The following is a 20,566-nucleotide window of genomic DNA, read 5'->3' as shown; positions in this document are numbered from 1 at the left end:
GAAAATGTTTTGGAGTATGTGATTGGCCACAGGACTTCACAAAGTATATTTGGATGAGGGGACCACATGAACTGTAACTGAGTGTGGTGATAGGTGTCAATATTCACCATGAAGGAAACACAGATATGCCTGAAGGGATATTGACAGGCTAAATAAAGGGGCAAAGACATGGCAGGTGGAATATAAAGTGAGGTAGAGAAAACGGAAAAGTGTCACTAGGGAATATTGGTGCTCAGGGGATCTGCATGCCATTGTGCATTAATCATTGAAGGTTAACAATAATGAGGCAAGGTTATGTTACATAGTATGTCAGCCTTTAGTACAAAGGTACTGGAGCTCTACCCTTGAATTTCTCAGACTGAGCAGCAATTGGGTTTAGAATTCGGCCCATCAGGTTCGTTGGGATTCACGGCTATGCAGAGAAAAGACCAACGCAGTTTCCTTTTCTCTTCGATTTAATCGGGTCAGCTAGTGAGATTGGAGTTGTGTCTTCACTGCATTTCCCCCGGGAGCAGAATATGTCCGTTATGGTTGTAGAATGAGCCTCGGCGACCAGGTGGGAATATTTGGACATATGAATCAGGAGCAGAGGAAGATGTTCGGTTCTTCTAGGCTGGTCCAGCATTTAATTTGCTCTGATGGTTGTTTCAGTTCGGTATGTGCATGTCCCGGATAACTCCTTTCACCTCTTTGCTTCTCTTTAAAAATCTTTATTGCCCTTTGAGGAAGAGTTCCAGACGCCCACAACCGTCTGAGAGAAAATATTTTGCCTCATTTCGGGTTCTGAGGGAAGCTGGGAGTAGGCTTGCTATTGGAAGACTATCGGAGACTTGGTTAATGTTCGAATTGAGAGACGGAAGACTAGTGGGATCTGCAGAGACACTGGCCCGTGCAAGATCCAGCTCGAGAGATTTTCTGGACTTTCTAAATCCTACTGCTCCAGGTTTTGGTACAGATGATCTGGTCTTGTTAAAAGGAGCTGGACTGATGCAATTTGCCGGTTTAACATAAACTGTAGAAGGTTGTTGACTGGAAGCTACTTTGGGACATCCCGATGTAGAAGTTTTTTTTTGAGCGAAGAATGCCGCGCAGCCTACACAATGTCAGGTTCAAAAACGGGTGCGGTTGCAAGGTAGACGGGAGAGAGGGCGAGAGACCAAAATATGGCAGTAAGAGAAAGAGGTTGGCACATGCGTTCCCAGTAACTGGCTGTGAAGCACCGCCAGTGCCGAAGCAGGCGGCGAGAGAACGGTGCCTGAGGATGCAGCGAGTTGAGGTGCGGCGTGTTGCCGCTGCAGTATAAGGAAGCGGGGTTGTGCCCGCTCCGCTCCAGCGCGCCCCTTCAACACGCGGAAGCAGACAGAAGGGGCTTTCTTAAATGCCCGCCAATCAGGGGGTGCGGCTCCCGCCGGGGGCGGGGTTTCTTCGCACCGCCGCGCTTTGGCGGCCAATCGCGGCGCACAGGATGGGCGGGCTCTGGTGGTGGGGGCGGGGCCGGGGCGGACAGCTCGCCGAGCCAAACACACCTGCGGATGCGCTGGGAGCGGGCGGAGCGCAGTGCCTGAGGTGGTTACCGCGCTGATCATCAGAGTCGCAGCGGGCTCGGGCTTGAGCAGCGCAACGCACCGGCACCGCACCGCACGCAGGGCAAACGACCGCTGAGAGCCGCCGGGGTGCAGGGTGCAGGGTGCAGGCAGCATGGAGAAGGCGCACAGCAAGACGGTGGAAGAAGTTCTTGCCTACTTCGGCGTGAATGAGAACACGGGTCTGAGCCCCGAGCAAGTGAGGCAGAATCAGGAGCGCTGGGGGCTGAACGGTGAGTGATCGGGCAGACTCCGGGGCGGAGAGGGCGGAGGGCTGGGGCTGGGGCTGGCTGAGTGAGTGAGTGGGCGGGTAGGTAGGGAGCGGGCAGGGGGCTGTCATGTGTGGGGTATTCAGCGGATTAAGAACAATCACTGGCTCTGGTGAAAGGGGAAGAGATGCTGTGGGTGACCTGTCAGCAAAAGGAGGCGGTGGGAGTGAGTGAGGGAATGGGAGGAAAGAAGGGGGAAAGGTCAGTGAGTGTTTGACAGAGCTTTAGTGTGGGGCAACAGGGGCACACACACCGGCTGTGAGACACATTTCCTGTGGACTGATCGTCTTCTGTCATCACCAACACAAGGTGGAGGTTATTGGTAGGACAACAGCCAATGATTTGTTTGCACACATTAGGTATCCTAAACCCTGATCTGCGATTGGCCAACGCTCTGGCACCGAACTAGGAGTAGAGTTTATTAGATTTGAATGAGGCTTTGCACTTTGTGTATGAGGGAGGGTGAATTATTTTCGCACGTATATATTCCATGTGCTAAAATTACAGCCATTTCTTTTTGGTGGGGGCATGGATGACCCCCCACACCTGTTGCAGCTTTTGGTTACTGGCATGAATTAATTGGAGATTAAAATAAAGAAAGGCAGGGTGGAATTTTTGCACGTAATGCTGAAAAAGAGGGTCAGTGCAACATACTTCAGTCAGGAGTCTGTAATGGAGACTCTTGTGTGTCCTGTGAACTTCGCTAAGTTGGCAGCCAGCAACGTGAATTGTTTCGTATGCTCCACTAACATGGCTGTCAGCTTGCGACAAGTGTTGAAGAATGGCTCTGGTCTGTGTCCTGGCAGTGTGCCATAGATCTCCCTTTTGTCTGTCACTTTGTAGTGGCATCTGCAGGAGATGCCTGACGTACAGGATAAGTGTAGCAATGACACGGGACAGGCTGCAGAACACATTCAAAAATTGCTGCAGATGCCACACTAGGAAGCAGAAAGCATCGATTATAATTTACTGTTGTAGAAAGTGAATGGACTGTTCAGTACCTCAGCATTAGGTCGCTGAACTATCATTAAATTATATAAATTCCAGTTCAAACTTTAAAAGTCGGAGGGAATGCTAATGCATAAATTACTTTCCTCAAGTACGGATACTGATGATGTTTTTTATTTGGCTTTGTTGACAGCAAGCATTACATCAGCAAATTCTGGCCAGAGTCTTTACATGATAGAATTGTGTTGTAATTTAAACTGCAGAGTGGTCTCCCCACACTCCTGCCCCCTATAATGCATTAAATATCACACAAAGAATAAACAGACGGTAATATTGTGCACTGCCTTTTCATCCATGTATGGGTGACACACAATGGTTGATCCAAAATGACCCAAATTTACTTGGTCGACCTTGTGGCTTCAGGAATGGCTCCTCTGAAGCTTTAAGTCTGCAAGTTTGCTTTTGAAAGGAGGCAGAAAAGATCTGTGTGGGACATCACGGTAGTTTCAACTTCCATTTCCTTGGGAATTTGTTTGGGAGCAAGTTTGCTTTTGAAAGGAGGCAGAAAAGATCTGTGTGGGACATCACGGTTCTTTCAAGGTCCATTTCCTTGGGGATTTTTATTGAGCATTTGTTTGCGCTCACTGAACTGACCACGGTGACAGTGCTCTCTCTGTTTTGCTCAAGACGTTTAACATTTTAAATTTTATAGCCTGCTTTAAGTATAAACAATTTACTTCAAGCATTTGCTTTGAGTACATTGAAGAAACAATTGCAGCTTTCCTTAAAACATGTGGCTTCCCCAAAATGTATGGGCAGTGCTGGTGGTTAAAAGAAGATGCCTGAACTGACATTTGTAGTACATTTGCTGTGCTGAGTACCGCGCTGTCTGCGCGGCTCCCTCTGTCTCTAATACGGCACCTCCTTCATTGTGACACCAAGCAGGAGTGTTCTTCCTTTTGAAGTGTTGCTGCAGATGGATGTGTGCACCTCATTCCGTGTGTAATCCGAAGATAAACTTGCTGCTGCTGGAAAAAAAGTCTGAGACCAGACTTTGAAAAGAGAGGTACTGTATGTGGTGTGTGTATGGGGGGGGGGGGGTGACGTGTGTGTGTGTGTGTGTGTGTGTGTGTGTGTGTGTGTGTGTGTATCGGGTGTGTGTGTGTGTGTGTTTGTGTATTGGTGTGTGTGTCAGTGTGTGTATCAATGTGTGGTCTGTGTGTGTGTGTGTGTGTGTATCAGTGTGTGGTGTGTGAGTCTGTGTGTGTGTGTGTGTGTATCAGTGTGTGGTGTGTGAGTCTGTGTGTGTGTGTATCAGTGTGTGTTGTGTGAGTCTGTGTGTGTGTATCTGTGTGTGAATCAATGTGTGGTGTGTGAGTCTGTGTGTGTGTGTATCAGTATGTGGTGTGTGAGTGTGTGGTGCGTGAGTGTCTATCAGTGTGTGTGTGTGTGTGTATCAGCGTGTGGTGTGTAAGTCTGTGTGTGTGTGTATCTGTGTGTGTATCAGTGTGTGAGTCTGTGTGTATCAGTGTGTGGTCTGTGAGTCTGTGTGTGTGTGTGTCAGTGTATGGTGTGTGTATCAGTGTGTGGTCTGTGAGTCTGTGTGTGTGTGTGTGTGTGTGTGTGTGTCAGTGTATGGTGTGTGTGTATCAGCGTGTGGTGTGTAAGTCTGTGTGTGTGTGTATCAGTGTGTGAGTCTGTGTGTATCAGTGTGTGGTGTGTGAGTCTGTGTGTGTGTCAGTGTATGGTGTGTGTATCAGTGTGTGGTCTGTGAGTCTGTGTGTGTGTCAGTGTATGGTGTGTGTATCAGTGTGTGGTCTGTGAGTCTGTGTGTGTGTGTGTGTGTGTGTGTGTCAGTGTATGGTGTGTGTATCAGTGTGTGGTCTGTGAGTCTGTGTGTGTATGTGTGTGTGTGTCAGTGTATGGTGTGTGTGTATCAGCGTGTGGTGTGTAAGTCTGTGTGTGTGTGTATCTGTGTGTGTATCAGTGTGTGAGTCTGTGTGTATCAGTGTGTGGTGTGTGAGTCTGTGTGTGTGTGTGTGTGTGTGTGTGTGTGTGTGTGTGTCAGTGTATGGTGTGTGTATCAGTGTGTGGTCTGTGAGTCTGTGTGTGTGTGTGTGTGTGTGTCAGTGTATGGTGTGTGTGTATCAGCGTGTGGTGTGTAAGTCTGTGTGTGTGTGTATCTGTGTGTGTATCAGTGTGTGAGTCTGTGTGGTGCGTGAGTATGTATCAGTGTGTGTGTGTGTGTGTATCAGCGTGTGGTGTGTAAGTCTGTGTGTGTGTGTATCTGTGTGTGTATCAGTGTGTGAGTCTGTGTGTATCAGTGTGTGGTGTGTGAGTCTGTGTGTGTGTGTGTGTGTGTGTGTGTGTGTGTGTCAGTGTATGGTGTGTGTATCAGTGTGTGGTCTGTGAGTCTGTGTGTGTGTGTGTGTGTGTGTGTGTCAGTGTATGGTGTGTGTGTATCAGCGTGTGGTGTGTAAGTCTGTGTGTGTGTGTATCTGTGTGTGTATCAGTGTGTGAGTCTGTGTGGTGCGTGAGTATGTATCAGTGTGTGTGTGTGTGTGTATCAGCGTGTGGTGTGTAAGTCTGTGTGTGTGTGTATCTGTGTGTGTATCAGTGTGTGAGTCTGTGTGGTGCGTGAGTGTGTATCAGTGTGTGTGTGTGTGTGTATCAGCGTGTGGTGTGTAAGTCTGTGTGTGTGTGTATCTGTGTGTGTATCAGTGTGTGTGTGTGTGTGTATCAGTGTGTGGTGTGTGTATGTGTGGCTGCTGCTGACTTTGTCCATTTTTCTGTTTATGTGTTTACTATTGCTGTCCCAGAGTGTTGAGGACCACAGTTCAGGATTCCCAAAAGTAGCAGCACTTGCCTTCATTAGCCACGGCATGGAGCAGAACAAAAGAGCTTATGGTGCAACGATACAAAGCCTCGGTTAGGCCGAAGCTGGTGCAAGTCTGGTCACCGTACTGAGGGAAGGGCATGATTAAACTGGAGAGGAGAGGCTGCAGAGGAGGATCGACCCTTTCGTCTGGAGAGGCTGGGTGTGTTTTCCTTAGAGCGGGATGCTGACAGGGACCTGATAGAGTTGTGTAACAATATTTGGAGCATAGGTAGGGTAGGCAGTGGGAAACGTATCCCATTATTGCAGCTGGTTAAATGCAGAGTACTTACATTTAAGACAAAAATTAAAGAATCTGAGTTTTAAAAAGTATTGTCACTTGGAGCATGGTTGTATGTAGAACAAAGTGTATGAGTGGGTTATGGAGGCAGGTATTCTTGCAACTTTTAAGTACCTTGACACCACCTGAATGGTGAAGGCTGCTGGCTGGTAAATGGGATGAATGTAGGTGGGCACACAATGGCAGGCATGGACATGATGGGCCAAAGAACCTCTTTCTGTGGTGTGTTCTAGCTGGTAGACCTTTCACATAAACTACCAGCCACATCCAGAAACAGGCAAGGAGCTGAGGCAGTGAAAACTCAGTGTTCTGCCCTGTATTTAAAATTCAAAGTAAATTTATTATCGAAGTGCAAACACTACCCTGGGGTTCATTTTCTTGCAGGCATTCACAGTACATACAAAGAGACACAATAGAGCCAATGAAAAGCTGCACACAAAGATGAATAAACAACTGGTGTGCAAATACTAAAAGAAAAAAAAATAATGATGAATAAGTAATTAAATATTGAGAAAATGGGTTATAAAGTTCTTGAAAGTGAGTCCATAGGTTGTGGAATCATTTCAGTGCTGGGGTGAGTGAAGTTATCCACACCAGTTCAATAGCTTGTTCCCGAATCTGGTGGTGTGAGTCCTGAGGCTCCTGTACCTTCTTCCTGACGGCAGCAGCGAGAAGAGAGCGTGTCCTGGGTGGGTGGGGTCCCTGACGAGGGATGCTACTTTCCTGTGACAGCAGTCCTTGTAGATGTGCCCAATGGTGGGGAGGGCTTTTCCTGTGATGGACAGGACCGTATCCATTACTCTTGATAGGCTTTTCCATTCAAGGGCATTGGTGTTTCCGTACCAAAGTTCTGACAACACTACTTTATGGACAAAAGTACTCCTAGTGTCTGTTCTCTCTTGCATCGTAATGGTGAGAGGGAATAGACATGTTCATGGTGGTGGGATTGGAGAGGGATGCAGTGCTCTCTCAATTAAACTGAGAAATCATCAGAAACTGCAGTAGACTGAGGCTGTCCAGAGGAGCAATTAGTCTTCATAGTTGACTTTTTTTGGGATAGTAAACATAACTGTGAGGAAGGAAAGGTGAGAATGCAGTGATCTAGCAGGGCAGCGAATGCGCAGATCAAGACAGTCCTTGATCTTACTGAGAGCTCAGCCTGCTGATAAACAATGTGCTGTCAGCATGCTCCTTCTCGGAGGAAGTACTTGGTAACATGAGGAGTAGTCGAGGAAGTAGGAAGTGAGCGCTTTTCACTTGGGTATCTGCTCGATGATGCTTCGTAATGCAAGTTCCCTCACGGCAGTGTGGAGCATGTGTCACTGTGGGCGTCTCATGCCTAACAAGCATCGGATGTTAAAGCTGCTGAGTTTGTGTCGGTGTTTTGTCTCTCCATTTCCTCGCCCTATTATGATGCAAGAGTGAATATATGCTGCGAGTATTTTTGTGCATGACATACTGTTGTCAAAATATGGATACAGGGCAAAACGCCAAGCTCTAACTGGCTCAGCAATCCTCCCCCCTCCCCCTTTACCCTGCAGGTTCCTCACTGTGGCTTTAGGTTTAGGTGGAGGGTTCAGTAAAAGAGGAAACAGGGAGTTCACCAGTTGTGGGAAAGGACAGGACCTGTCAATGTCGTGAGGTCAACATGAAAAGCCTTTCAGCTGCAACTGTAACGTACCTGAACAGCAAACCAAAAATGAGTTCCGGCTGCAATCGCATGACATTTTGCCCTGAGATGAATGTTTATTTATTTGGCAGGGGGATAGAGGGGTACACAGTAAATGGAGTACAGATAAGATGTAAGTTAACGGAAAGACAGTGTATTCTGAATACACACTGCCAGATATTTGTTTGAACTCTGTAATATGCAGCAACATTTAAATGATCAAGTGTTTCTGCATTTGGGAGACATTGTCGTGTGGTGGTTAACGTGACACTGTCACAGCTTCGGGCATCGGTGTTCGGAGTTCAGTTCCGATGTCCTCCCCGAGGAATGCATAGGTTTTCTCCAGGTGCTCTGGGTTCCTTCCACAGTCCGAGGGCACGCCAGTGAGAAGGTTAATTGGTCATTGTAAATTGTCCTGTGATTAGGCTAGGGTGAAATCGGGGGTTGCTAGGCAGCGCGGTTGAAGGGCTGGAAGGGCCTATTCTGCTCTGTATCTCTGAAGTTAAAAAAAATGATAATTTAATACACTTGGTAACTAAATTTAATAATTTAAACCATTTCCTCATCATTATGTTGCTTATTTCAAACATTGGGCATTATTTTTAGACCTCGAGTACTGGTGTTAACTAGGTATAATTTGTTTTAATTTCATCTTTCTTGTTGAGGCCAGTGCTTAAGGCACAGGCAGAGTGAAGTATGCTTCGAAGTGAATTGTAATGAACTTTAGAGTTGCCTACAAGGTAACGGTGAGCTGTTCACTCTTCATAAGGATGTTGGAGAGGGGTGGACTCTAGAATCTGTTGGATTGCTTTCTCTTCACTAACATCTCTGCTGAATCCCCAGACCCCAGGATTAATTGAGCTTGTGCTCTGGATAGCAGGAGTTGAGAATGTAGCTGGGGTGACGCTGGGGCAGAATGGGCAATTGGAGTCGGGGGGGCAGAAATAGGCTGATTGATGAAGTATTTGGGGGAGGTTTCAGTGGAGAGGCAGGCCTTTACTGATGGGATTCTGAGCAACACCCACAAAATGCTGGAGGAACTCTGCAGGCCAGGCAGCGCCTATGGGGGAAAAAAGTAAAGTTGACGTTTTGAGCCAAAACCCTTCTGATGGGATTGTTGAGTCTGGAAGGGAATGGGTGGGAATCTGGAGGATGAGTGATGATCTCGGACAGGGATGGCAGGGTAGCAAAGTGCTCAGCACAGGATGGTGTGTAGGGAGTTGGTTTAGAAGGGGGAGGGCATATGTAATTTATTTAATTTGGCAGGCAGTTTTTCAGACCCACGTTGTCCCGGGAGCATCCTGTGACAGGCAGCTCAGCACAACCAGGTCCGAGATCCCTGTGGTTCTCCAAGAGGAGTAATGTTCAGGGGGTGAGGTCATCACAAATGATGCCAGTGAACTCTGAGTGATACAGTACGACCCAGGCGGCTTGTTATTGCACTCTGTTCCAGGCCAGAGTGAAATGTTTTGAAGTGTGCAGTACTGAGATAAACAGCTTTATTCAATTGGATTTTTAGGAAAGTCAAAATTTCAGCTCTGCTATGATGTGATCTGAAAAGCACTTCAGAGCTAGCGTTAGTTTGGCATTCAGGGCAGGCAGATTTTCGTTGGTCCCCCTTACCCCACCTGAATTAAATGGTTTAATTATTTATTGCCCCGGCCTCCACTGGTTCAATGCTAACCCCTTAAATCGGGTGAAAATCCTAGGAACTGCAGGATTGTATGTATTGAAGTATCTTTCACAGTGCAAGAAGGAAGACTAAGAATAGAACCAAATTACTCATAAGTTGCTGCTTGGCAACTGTTATGATCGTGTACTAACGAATGTTATCAACATTACAGTTAAAGAGTCTCTTCAAAAGTTCGTGTCAATATCACTGTCCACCCTCAATCTCCAACTGCCTTTTCTGCAGTGTCCTTCCACACCTTTTTATCAGGAGCTGTCAAATATTGCCTAGGCAGTTCATGGTAGTGTTAGTGAACAACAATGGGCACCTTACTAAGGAGGAAAGTAACAGGAATTCTGCAGATGGTGGAAATTCAAGCAACACACATAAAAGTTGCTGGTGAATGCAGCAGGCCAGGCAGCATCTCTAGGAAGAGGTGCAGTCAACGTTTCAGGCCGAGACCCTTCGTCAGGACTGAAGGAAGAGTGAGTAGGGGATTTGAAAGTTGGAGGGGGAGGGGGAGGGGGAGATCCAAAATGATAGGAGAAGACAGGAGGGGGAGGGATGGAGCCAAGAGCTGGACAGGTGATAGGCAAAAGGGATACGAAAGGATCATGGGACAGGAGGTCTGGGAAGAAAGACAAGGGGGGGGGGACCCAGAGAATGGGCAAGGGGTATAGTCAGAGGGACAGAGGGAGAAAAAGGAGAGAGAGAGAAAGAATGTGTGTATAAAAATAAGTAACAGATGGGGTACGAGGGGGAGGTGGGGCATTACCTGTGAGTTGGCTGGGGTGATACTTCACCTGTGAGTTGGCTGGGGTGATGTACTGCGTCCGGTGCTCCCGATGTGGCCTTTTATATATTGGCGAGACCCAACACAGACTGGGAGACCGCTTTGCTGAACGTCTACGCTCTGTCCGCCAGAGAAAGCAGGATCTCCCAGTGGCCACACATTTTAATTCCACATCCCATTCCCATTCTGACATGTCCATCCACGGCCTCCTCTACTGTAAAGATGAAGCCACACTCAGGTTGGAGGAACAACACCTTATATTCCGTCTGGGTAGCCTCCAACCTGATGGCATGAACATCGACTTCTCTAACTTCTGCTAATGCCTCACCTCCCCCTCGTACCCCATCTGTTACTTATTTTTATACACACATTCTTTCTCTCTCTCTCCTTTTTCTCCCTCTGTCCCTCTGACTATACCCCTTGCCCATCCTCTTGGTCCCCCCCCACCTTGTCTTTCTTCCCAGACCTCCTGTCCCACGATCCTCTTGTATCCCTTTTGCCAATCACCTGTCCAGCTCTTGGCTCCATCCCTCCCCCTCCTGTCTTTTCCTATCACTTTGGATCTCCCCCTCCCCCTCCAACTTTCAAATCCCTTACTCACTCTTCCTTCAGTGAGTCCTGACGAAGGGTCTCGGCCTGAAACGTCGACTGTACCTCTTCCTACAGATGCTGCCCGGCCTGCTGCGTCCACCAGCAACTTTGATGTGTGTTGTAAGGAGGAAAGTGATGGATTTTCAGGAAGGTCAGAAAAGAGGTGAGAGAGGCAGTAAGGTTTTGTGTGCCAACGAGTGTGGGCGAGTAATGGAGGAAGAGGCAGGGAAAGCCTGGGAGGACATCAAGTACTTTGATAGCCACAGAGATGGGAGTAGTGATGCCATAGGGGTTAAACTTTAAAACTGATTTCTGAATGGACCAGGGGGCATTGTAAATCACCAGACACATGGATGAATAGGATCTTGTGCAGTTTTAGAAACTGCAGCATTATTTTGAGCTGATGTCTAAGAATGCCAGGAGAAGTGAGTCTGCTTAGATCATTTGTCTCTTCGTGTTTCAAGCTAATAGAAGTATATTTGCACTCACACTCAACTACTGGAACATACTTCTGTCAAAGTACATTTTAAAATATGAAGCTATCCACAAAAAATGTAGCAATGTGGTCGGGTGGGGATCTGATTTTACAATGTGTGGTGTAGGGTTTGGTTTTACAGTCTATACAGTGTGTGTGGTGTTGGGTCTGGTTTTACAGTGTGTGTGGTGTTGGGTCTGGTTTTACAGTGTGTGTGGTGTCGGGTCTGGTTTTACAGTGTATACAGTGTGTGTGGTGTAGGGTCTGGTTTTACAGTGTATACAGTGTGTGTGTAGGGTCTGGTTTTACAGTCTATACAGTGTGTCTGGTGTCGGGTCTGGTTTTACAGTGTATACAGTGTGTGTGGTGTCGGGTCTGGTTTTACAGTGTATACAGTGTGTGGTGTAGGGTCTGGTTTTACAGTGTATACAGTGTGTGGTGTCGGGTCTGGTTTTACAGTGTATACAGTGTGTGTGGTGTAGGGTCTGGTTTTATAGTGTATACAGTGTGTGTGGTGTAGCGTCTGGTTTTACAGTGTATGCAGTGTGTGTGTGTGGTGTAGGGTCTGGTTTTACAGTGTATGCAGTGTGTGTGTGGTGTCGGGTCTGGTTTTACAGTGATAAAGCGTGTGTGTGGGTCGGGTCTGGTTTTACACTGTATACAGTGTGTGTGGTGTAGGGTCGGGTTTTACAGTGTATACAGTGTGTGTGGTGTCGGGTCTGGTTTTACAGTGTATACAGTGTGTGGTGTAGGGTCTGGTTTTACCGTGTGTGGCGTAGGGTCTGGTTTTACAGTGTATACAGTGTGTGGTGTCGGGTCTGGTTTTACAGTGTATACAATGTGTGTGGTGTAGGGTCTGGTTTTACAGTGTATACCGTGTGTGTGGTGTAGGGTCTGGTTTTACAGTGTATACAGCGTGTGTGGTGTAGGGTCTGGTTTTACAGTGTATACAGTGTGTGCGGTGTAGGGTCTGGTTTTTCGGTATATGCAGCGTGTGTAGGGTCTGGTTTTACAGTGGATACAGTGTGTGTGGTGTAGGGTCTGGTTTTACTGTGTATACAATGTGTGTGGTGTAGGGTCTGGTTTTACAGTGTATACAGTGTGTGTGGTGCAGGGTCTGGTTTTACAGTGTATGCAGCGTCTGTGTGTAGGGTCTGGTTTTCCAGTGTATGCAGTGTGTGTGTGGTGTCGGGTCTGGTTTTACAGTGTATACAGTGTGTGTGGTGTAGGGTCTGGTTTTACAGTGTATGCAGTGTGTGTGGTGTAGGGTCTGGTTTTACCGTGTATACAATGTGTGTAATGTAGGGTCTGGTTTTACAGTGTATACAGTGTGTGGTGTCGGGTCTGGTTTTACAGTGTATACAGCGTGTGTGTGGTGTAGGGTCTGGTTTTACAGTGTATACAGTGTGTGTGTGGTGTAGGGTCTGGTTATACAGTGTATGCAGTGTGTGTGTGGTGTAGGGTCTGGTTTTATAGTGTATACAGTATGTGGTGTAGGGTCTGCTTTTACAGTGTATACAGTATGTGGTGTCGGATCTGGTTTTACAGTGTACACAGTGTGTGCGGTGTAGGGTCTGGTTTTACGGTGTATACAGTGTGTGGTGTCGGGTCTGGTTTTACAGTGTATACAGTGTGTGGTGTCGGATCTGGTTTTACAGTGTATACAGTGTGTGCGGTGTAGGGTCTGGTTTTTCGGTATATGCAGCGTGTGTAGGGTCTGGTTTTACAGTGGATACAGCGTGTGTGGTGTGGGGTCTGGTTTTACTGTGTATACAATGTGTGTGGTGTAGGGTCTGGTTTTACAGTGTGTGTGGTGTAGGGTCTGGTTTTACAGTGTTTACAGTGTGTGGTGCAGGGTCTGGTTTTACAGTGTATACAGTGTGTGTGGTGTAGGGTCTGGTTTTACAGTGTATACAGCATGTGTGGTGTAGGGTCTGGTTTTACAGTGTATACAGTGTGTGTGGTGTAGGGTCTGGTTTTACAGTGTATACAGTGTGTGTGGTGTAGGGTCTGGTTTTACAGTGTATACAGTGTGTGTGGTGTCGGGTCTGGTTTTACAGTGTATACAGCGTGTGTGTGGTGTAGGGTCTGGTTTTATAGTGTATACAGTGTGTGTGGTGTAGGGTCTGGTTTTACAGTGTATACAGTGTGTGTGTGGTGTAGGGTCTGGTTATACAGTGTATGCAGTGTGTGTGTGGTGTAGGGTCTGGTTTTATAGTGTATACAGTATGTGGTGTAGGGTCTGGTTTTACAGTGTATACAGTATGTGGTGTCAGATCTGGTTTTGCAGTGTACACAGTGTGTGCGGTGTAGGGTCTGGTTTTACGGTGTATGCAGCGTGTGTAGGGTCTGGTTCTACAGTGTATACAGTGTGTGGTGTAGGGTCTGGTTTTACAGTGTATACAGCGTGTGTGGTGTAGGGTCTGTTTTTACAGTGTATACAGCGTGTGTGGTGTCAGGTCTGGTTTTACAGTGTTTACAGTGTATGGTGTAGGGTCTGGTTTTACAGTGTATACAGTGTGTGGTGTAGGGTCTGGTTTTACAGTGTATACCGTGTGTGTGGTGTAGGGTCTGGTTTTACAGTGTATGCAGCATGTGTGGTGTAGGGTCTGGTTTTACAGTGTATGCAACGTGTGTGGTGTAGGGTCTGGTTTTACAGTGTATGCAGCGTGTGTGGTGCAGGGTTTGGTTATACAGTGTATGCAGTGTGTGTGTGGTGTAGGGTCTGGTTTGATAGTGTATACAGTATGTGGTGTAGGGTCTGGTTTTACAGTGTATACAGTATGTGGTGTTGGATCTGGTTTTACAATGTACACAGTGTGTGCGGTGTAGGGTCTGGTTTTACGGTGTATGCAGCGTGTGTAGGGGCTGGTTTTACAGTGGATACAGTGTGTGTGGTGTAGGGTCAGGTTTTACAGTGTATACAGCGTGTGTGGTGTAGGGTCTGTTTTTACAGTGTATGCAGCATGTGTGGTGTAGGGTCTGGTTTTACAGTGTATACAGTGTGTGTGTGGTGTAGGGTCTGGTTATACATGTATACAGCGTGTGTGGTGTAGGGTCTGGTTTTACAGTTTATACAGTGTGTGTGTGGTGTAGGGTCTGGTTTTACAGTGTATACAGCGTGTGTGGTGTAGGGTCTGGTTTTACAGTGTATACAGTGTGTGTGTGGTGTAGGGTCTGGTTTTACAGTGTATACAGCATGTGTGGTGTAGGGTCTGGTTTTACAGTGTATACAGTGTGTGTGGTGTAGGGTCTGGTTTTACAGTGTATACAGCATGTGTGGTGTAGGGTCTGGTTTTACAGTGTATACAGTGTGTGTGGTGTAGGGTCTGGTTTTCCAGTGTATACAGCATGTGTGGTGTAGGGTCTGGTTTTACAGTGTATACAGTGTGTGTGGTGTAGGGTCTGGTTTTCCAGTGTATACAGCATGTGTGGTATAGGGTCTGGTTTTACAGTGTATACAGTGTGTGTGGTGTAGGGTTTACAGTGTATGCAGTGTGTGTGGTGTAGGGTCTGGGTTTACCGTGTATACAATGTGTGTAATGTAGAGTCTGGTTTTACAGTGTATACAGTGTGTGGTGCTGGGTCTGGTTTTACAGTGTATACAGCGTGTGTGTGGTGTAGGGTCTGGTTTTACAGTGTATACAGTGTGTGTGGTGTCGGGTCTGGTTTTACAGTGTTTACAGTGTATGGTGTAGGGTCTGGTTTTACAGTGTTTACAGTGTATGGTGTAGGGTCTGGTTTTACAGTGTATGCAACGTGTGTGGTGTAGGGTCTGGTTTTACAGTGTATGCAGCGTGTGTGGTGCAGGGTTTGGTTATACAGTGTATGCAGTGTGTGTGTGGTGTAGGGTCTGGTTTTATAGTGTATACAGTATGTGGTGTCGGATCTGGTTTTACAGTGTACACAGTGTGTGCGGTGTAGGGTCTGGTTTTACGGTGTATGCAGCGTGTGTAGGGTCTGGTTTTACAGTGGATACAGTGTGTGTGGTGTAGGGTCAGGTTTTACAGTGTATACAGCGTGTGTGGTGTAGGGTCTGGTTTTACAGTGTATGCAGCATGTGTGGTGTAGGGTCTGGTTTTACAGTGTATACAGTGTGTGTGTGGTGTAGGGTCTGGTTATACATGTATACAGCGTGTGTGGTGTAGGGTCTGGTTTTACAGTTTATGCAGTGTGTGTGTGGTGTAGGGTCTGGTTTTACAGTGTATACAGTGTGTGTGTGGTGTAGGGTCTGGTTTTACAGTGTATACAGCATGTGTGGTGTAGGGTCTGGTTTTACAGTGTACACAGTGTGTGTGGTGTCGGGTCTGGTTTTACAGTGTATACAGTGTGTGGTGTAGGGTCTGGTTTTACAGTGTATACAGCGTGTGTGGTTTCAGGTCTGGTTTTACAGTGTATACAGTGTGTGGTGTAGGGTCTGGTTTTACAGTGTATACAGCGTGTGTGGTTTCAGGTCTGGTTTTACAGTGTTTACAGTGTATGGTGTAGGGTCTGGTTTTACAGTGTATGCAACGTATGTGGTGTAGGGTCTGGTTTTACAGTGTATACAGTGTGTGGTGTAGGGTCTGGTTTTACAGTGTATACTGTGTGTGTGGTGTAGGGTCTGGTTTTACAGTGTATGCAGCATGTGTGGTGTAGGGTCTGGTTTTACAGTGTTTACAGTGTATGGTGTAGGGTCTGGTTTTACAGTGTATGCAACGTGTGTGGTGTAGGGTCTGGTTTTACAGTGTATGCAGCGTGTGTGGTGCAGGGTTTGGTTTTACAGTGCATACAGTGTATGGTGCAGGGTCTGGTTTTACAGTGCATACAGTGTGTGTGGTGTAGGGTCTGGTTTTACAGTGTATACAGTGTGTGTGGTGTAGGGTCTGGTTTTACAGTGTATACAGTGTGTGTGGTGTAGGATTGGGTTTCAGTGTATGCATCGTACGTGATGAAACATGCTGTGTTAATTTTGGTTCTGTGTTGATATGGTGCATGACGCTCCAGAGGTGAGATAATAAATTAGTGAGGAGAAGACAAGAATACTGTGCAGTGCTGGTTGTGACTGGCTAAATGCCTGACAAGGAACTCCAGTGACACAGTACTGACCCATCAATACTGTGGAAGTTCCCACTGGAGTGACGATACTGTTGGATTATGGAAGCTATGGAAGAAACCTGTCAGTTCTGGCAAATACCAGACTAGGAACAGATCATGTCCTGCAGCTGATGTTGCCAGAGTGGGCAATATTCTGAAAGTGGCTGCGCTGAAGGTGCTCAGGGCGTTACAGACACGGCAGGAAACAAAGGTGGGGGTGAAACTCGCCCTCAGAGTTGGGCGTCTCTTTGTACTTACTGATTTTAATGTCCTTGGTACTGTGAACACTTTAAAACATTATTAAACATGATATTTTCAATAAAATCACATGAAGCTTTGCAGATTATTAAAATGTAATTAAACTAATTAAGGAAAAAGTAGCCTTGTTCATTCTCCAGGCCTGAATGTGGTCACCAACATAGATTAGAATTGACTGGTGTAGGATTGGCAAAATGCAATTGTAGCACAAAGGGAGATTGCAGTGAGATTAGATTCTGTCTTTACATGATCAATCACCGAACACAAGGCACGGCCTTGGCAGTGTGGGAATATCTGGCGCTGGAGATTATACGTCACAATGCAGTCTGATAGAGTGGATGGGCACTGGAAACAAATGCTACGAGGGTCATTTCAGGATTAGCAAATTGTAATAAACAAGGTGCCACCTAGATCAGTGCTGGAACCTCAGCTAGTTGCCATCAATATCAGTGATTTCAATGAAGGAATTTGAGTATATTATATTATAACCAAATCTGTTAATAATTTAAAGGTTGGGGCTGTAAATTGCAAGGCTGCAAGTGACAGGAAGTTGCTTCGCTCCCTTGTAACGGCATTGAGTTAACGGCAAACAAACTTTGTGAAAACTGCTGGTGCACATATACATGGGCAAATGAAGCTAACTTGTTGACATTGAGCAGATGGTGTGAAGGGGCCATCCCCATGCAGTGTGACTTGATGATTCAATCATAATGGTTTCCGAAGCGATGCTGTCAGGTTTTCCTGCATAATGCCACATATTCCTTCATCAGTCAAAACCTATCGCATCTGCTCTGTCCTCAGTGAATACCCCCCTATCTTCTGTCCACGAAGGAGTGCGGCTACTGATGCTTCAATGGTGATAGGTGGGAGTGGGGGGCGGCGGATTGGGGTTTAGGCAAGCTGGTGAGAACTGGGTACACAGCAGACTATGTCCTTTGCCTCTCCAGGACTCCTGGCAGGATGTTGCCTGGGACATCTCTACATGGACCGAGAGTTACCACAATCTGTATCTGTCTGGCTCTACTGACAGGAGGAAAAGAAAGTTAAATCTCCTCCTCCTCTTGAATATGGAGTCTGGGTGACTGTGCAATGTGGCAGAGATCAGAACCAGTTCTGAACTAAGGGTAACTGACTGGCCAGTGGTGAGCACCAGCTTGTACAGGTGGATGAAAGTTTTCGTGACTCAATCGCTCAAGTTGAAGAATTAAGGTTACTTTCACCCTGGCCCTGACCATAACCTTACGGTTATCTGTAAGTTCGGGGGTTATAGAACATTGTAAATGGTCCATTTTTGTTCAAGTATCTACTGAGCAATTAGTTTCACTTCATATCTAAAGCTTTCTCCACCACCAATCAGAAGCAGAATTGGCAATCATTTGGACAAGTATGTACTGATTGAAGAATGGATTTGTTAAAAACAAATCACGTGCAATTATTTTTGTAGAGGTAATGCAGAGGACCAGTTTGGGGCATACTGTTGGTACAGGCTTCCCAAAGGAATTTGTTAAGGTGCAGCAATAGGTTTGTAGTCAGGATTGAAGCTGATGAAATAAAAGTGACTGTAGCAGTGTGGGCAAAATATTGGGCAAGTGACAAGAAACAGTGAGAGGTTTCTCAGACGAGAAGGAAGTGTACAGTCACATGCAATGAAAAGCGTGCAGCCATATCATAGATACACAGTTAAACATCATTCATAAGGGAAAAAAGCAATTTTTTTACATGAAAGAACAGAATTAGAACAAAAAAAAACACAAGTAATTATAGTGTAGTGATTAGGGTTGTTCTGGTTGGTTCAGCAACTGAATGGTTGAAGGGAAGTAAATGTTCATGAACCTGGTGTTTTGGACTTCATGCTTCTGTACCTCCTAGCTAATGGTAGCTGTAAGAAGATGGCATGCCCCTTTGATGGATGTAGGCAGTGCCTCCCGTGGATACTACACTAAAGAACTTGTCCACACTGACACTTTTACTTAATTATACTCTTGTTCCGAGAAAGCATCTTTGTGTTTTTATTTTATCTAACTTTTTGATGTTATAACATTTGTCTCTGCTTTTCACCTTTATTCTTTCCATATTCTGCTAGTCTATATGCTGATTAACCTTTCAGTATTTTCCATAACCCTTTCCTTCTCTTTGACCCATCTTGCCTCCTGTGGCCCAAGGGACTGCCTTTTCTCTGTGGGAACTTTTAGCCTGAACTATTTGCTCTGGGGTTGATTTACCATCTAGTGGTTGTTTCCTGTTCACATTTGCCAAACCAGTTCTCAGTCCAGCAAAACTGTCCTCACCCGACTTTTAACTCATGTTTTATCTTTACTCTTTCTCATATCTTTATTAATAATGATGACTACAACACAACCTTTCCCTCACCGACACTGTACCACTTGCTAGTTTACCTTGGAGTCAAAACCTAGAGCTGCACCTCCCTCTGCTCTGGATTTATCTGCTTGCTTGGCTCATATCCCAGTTTGTATGTGGGTAGCTGCTCCCCACGGCTACTCCCAGTTTCACACTTGTTGGAAACCTGCCTGCATGCTTGCTCTTCTACCTCCTTTGAACAGTTTAGAGCTCTGCTATACAGTTCCAGCAGTGTGACTGGCCCTTAATTGTTCTTTAGTATAATCTGTGTAGCCTCATTTTATGATCTTTCATGCACATCATCCCTCGTTGCAATAGGGACTAATTGGTGACCGTGGATGAATTAGCCCAGAGGGGCTGTTTCCATGCTGTGCTGTTCTGTAACTCTGAAGCGATTGTTTCTTTAAACAGTATTGCAAGATCCTTCTATTTAATCCTCTTTCTTATTTCTTCCCTAATCCCTGTAGGGTTCTCCAGTCCTGCCCCTCTATGAACCACATTTCCATAATTACTTTGATAGCTTCTGTCTGTCTGAACTTTCAGCTTGTCTACCTTAATCACTAAGCTTGACGTCCACCATGAAGTCAACCAGAATGTGACTATATCCACTTTCTGACTTCAGTTTTGTCTTGCCTTCACTCATTTTCTGCTTCTCATTTCTCCTCTAGCATTTGCTTAGCTTCCTGTCCCCTGCCAAGACCATTCCATCCCTACCCTAGCAGCACCAGCAAACCTGCAAAAGATGCTGTTGGTCATGGTCCTGTCGGAGAACCACCCATCCAACCTGACCTGCCTCACTTTTCCTTCCAAAGGTATCAGGAGGGAATATCTGAGGGTGCGGTACAGGTATGCGATGGTGCTCTCTGGGAAAAGGTCGACTACTTGAGAGCATACTTTCAGTGTGTAACTGTTGTAAAAAGTACTTTACAATCAAAGGCTTTGGACCAGTTGTTCGTAAATAAAGTTAATATAGGTGGGTACTGGATGGTCAATGTGGATCTGATGGGATGAAAGGCCTCTTTGTGTGCTTTGAATCCATACACTACTGGCATCTCATTGTTATTTCACAATGGAGCTGCTCAGCAGAGTGAGGGGAATGTGACCTTGACTTCATACTACATTCATGACTTGCTTTGGAGAAGTTATTCAGGTACACTTAATTAACAAAAGCCACTTGTACTTTAAATTTCAGGAAGTACTTGAGATTTCTTGGCGCACGGTAAAGGAAGTGATATTTACCTTTACCATTGATAGTCTTGGAATGTCAGCTAAGTTGCATCCCAGGTAAATGCTTTGCTCTGCTGGGGTTAGCTCCAAACTGTTTACTGTCCTGACTTGGTTCTTCGTTGTCGCTGAATCTAAATGCTGGGATTTGCTTCCTAGCAGCTCTGTGGGAGCACCATCACGAGGCCAACAGCAGTTCAAGGAGATGGTTCACCACCATCATCTTGAGGGCAGCTACAGATGGGCAATAATTGCCAGTCTCGTTTGTAACATGCATACAGGCACAGGAGCCACGTGTAGAGAGGAAGAGTGCTGCATGTAAAGTGGGATCAGAACCAGCATGTGTCGTGAAATTTGTTTGCTTTACAGCAGCAGTATAATGAAATACGTGATAAATAAATCAGAGAAGAAAACTGAGCTACATTAAGTCTATTAAATAGTTAAGTTAAAATAAGCAGTGCAAAATAACAGAAATTT

The 20,566-nt window shown here is 46.0% G+C and overlaps 1 protein-coding gene across 2 annotated transcripts in view; it reads left to right on the top strand.

The window, feature by feature from the left end:
- Positions 1 to 1,508: 1,508 nt before the first annotated feature.
- LOC140193231 (sarcoplasmic/endoplasmic reticulum calcium ATPase 1-like) overlaps positions 1,509 to 20,566 on the top strand; it is a 199,933-nt gene continuing 180,875 nt past the window's right edge. For both annotated transcript variants that reach the window (XM_072250625.1, XM_072250624.1), the window contains exon 1: positions 1,509 to 1,816. In XM_072250625.1, coding sequence (XP_072106726.1) covers positions 1,699 to 1,816 — 118 coding nt within the window. In that variant the 5' untranslated portion in view covers positions 1,509 to 1,698. The remainder of the gene's footprint in view (positions 1,817 to 20,566) is intronic.

Source organism: Mobula birostris, unplaced genomic scaffold (assembly GCF_030028105.1).
Source record: "Mobula birostris isolate sMobBir1 unplaced genomic scaffold, sMobBir1.hap1 scaffold_460, whole genome shotgun sequence".
NCBI classification, from domain to species: domain Eukaryota; kingdom Metazoa; phylum Chordata; class Chondrichthyes; order Myliobatiformes; family Myliobatidae; genus Mobula; species Mobula birostris.
The sequence above is the reverse complement of the archived record's forward strand: the minus strand, read 5'-3'. Positions and strand labels throughout refer to the sequence as shown.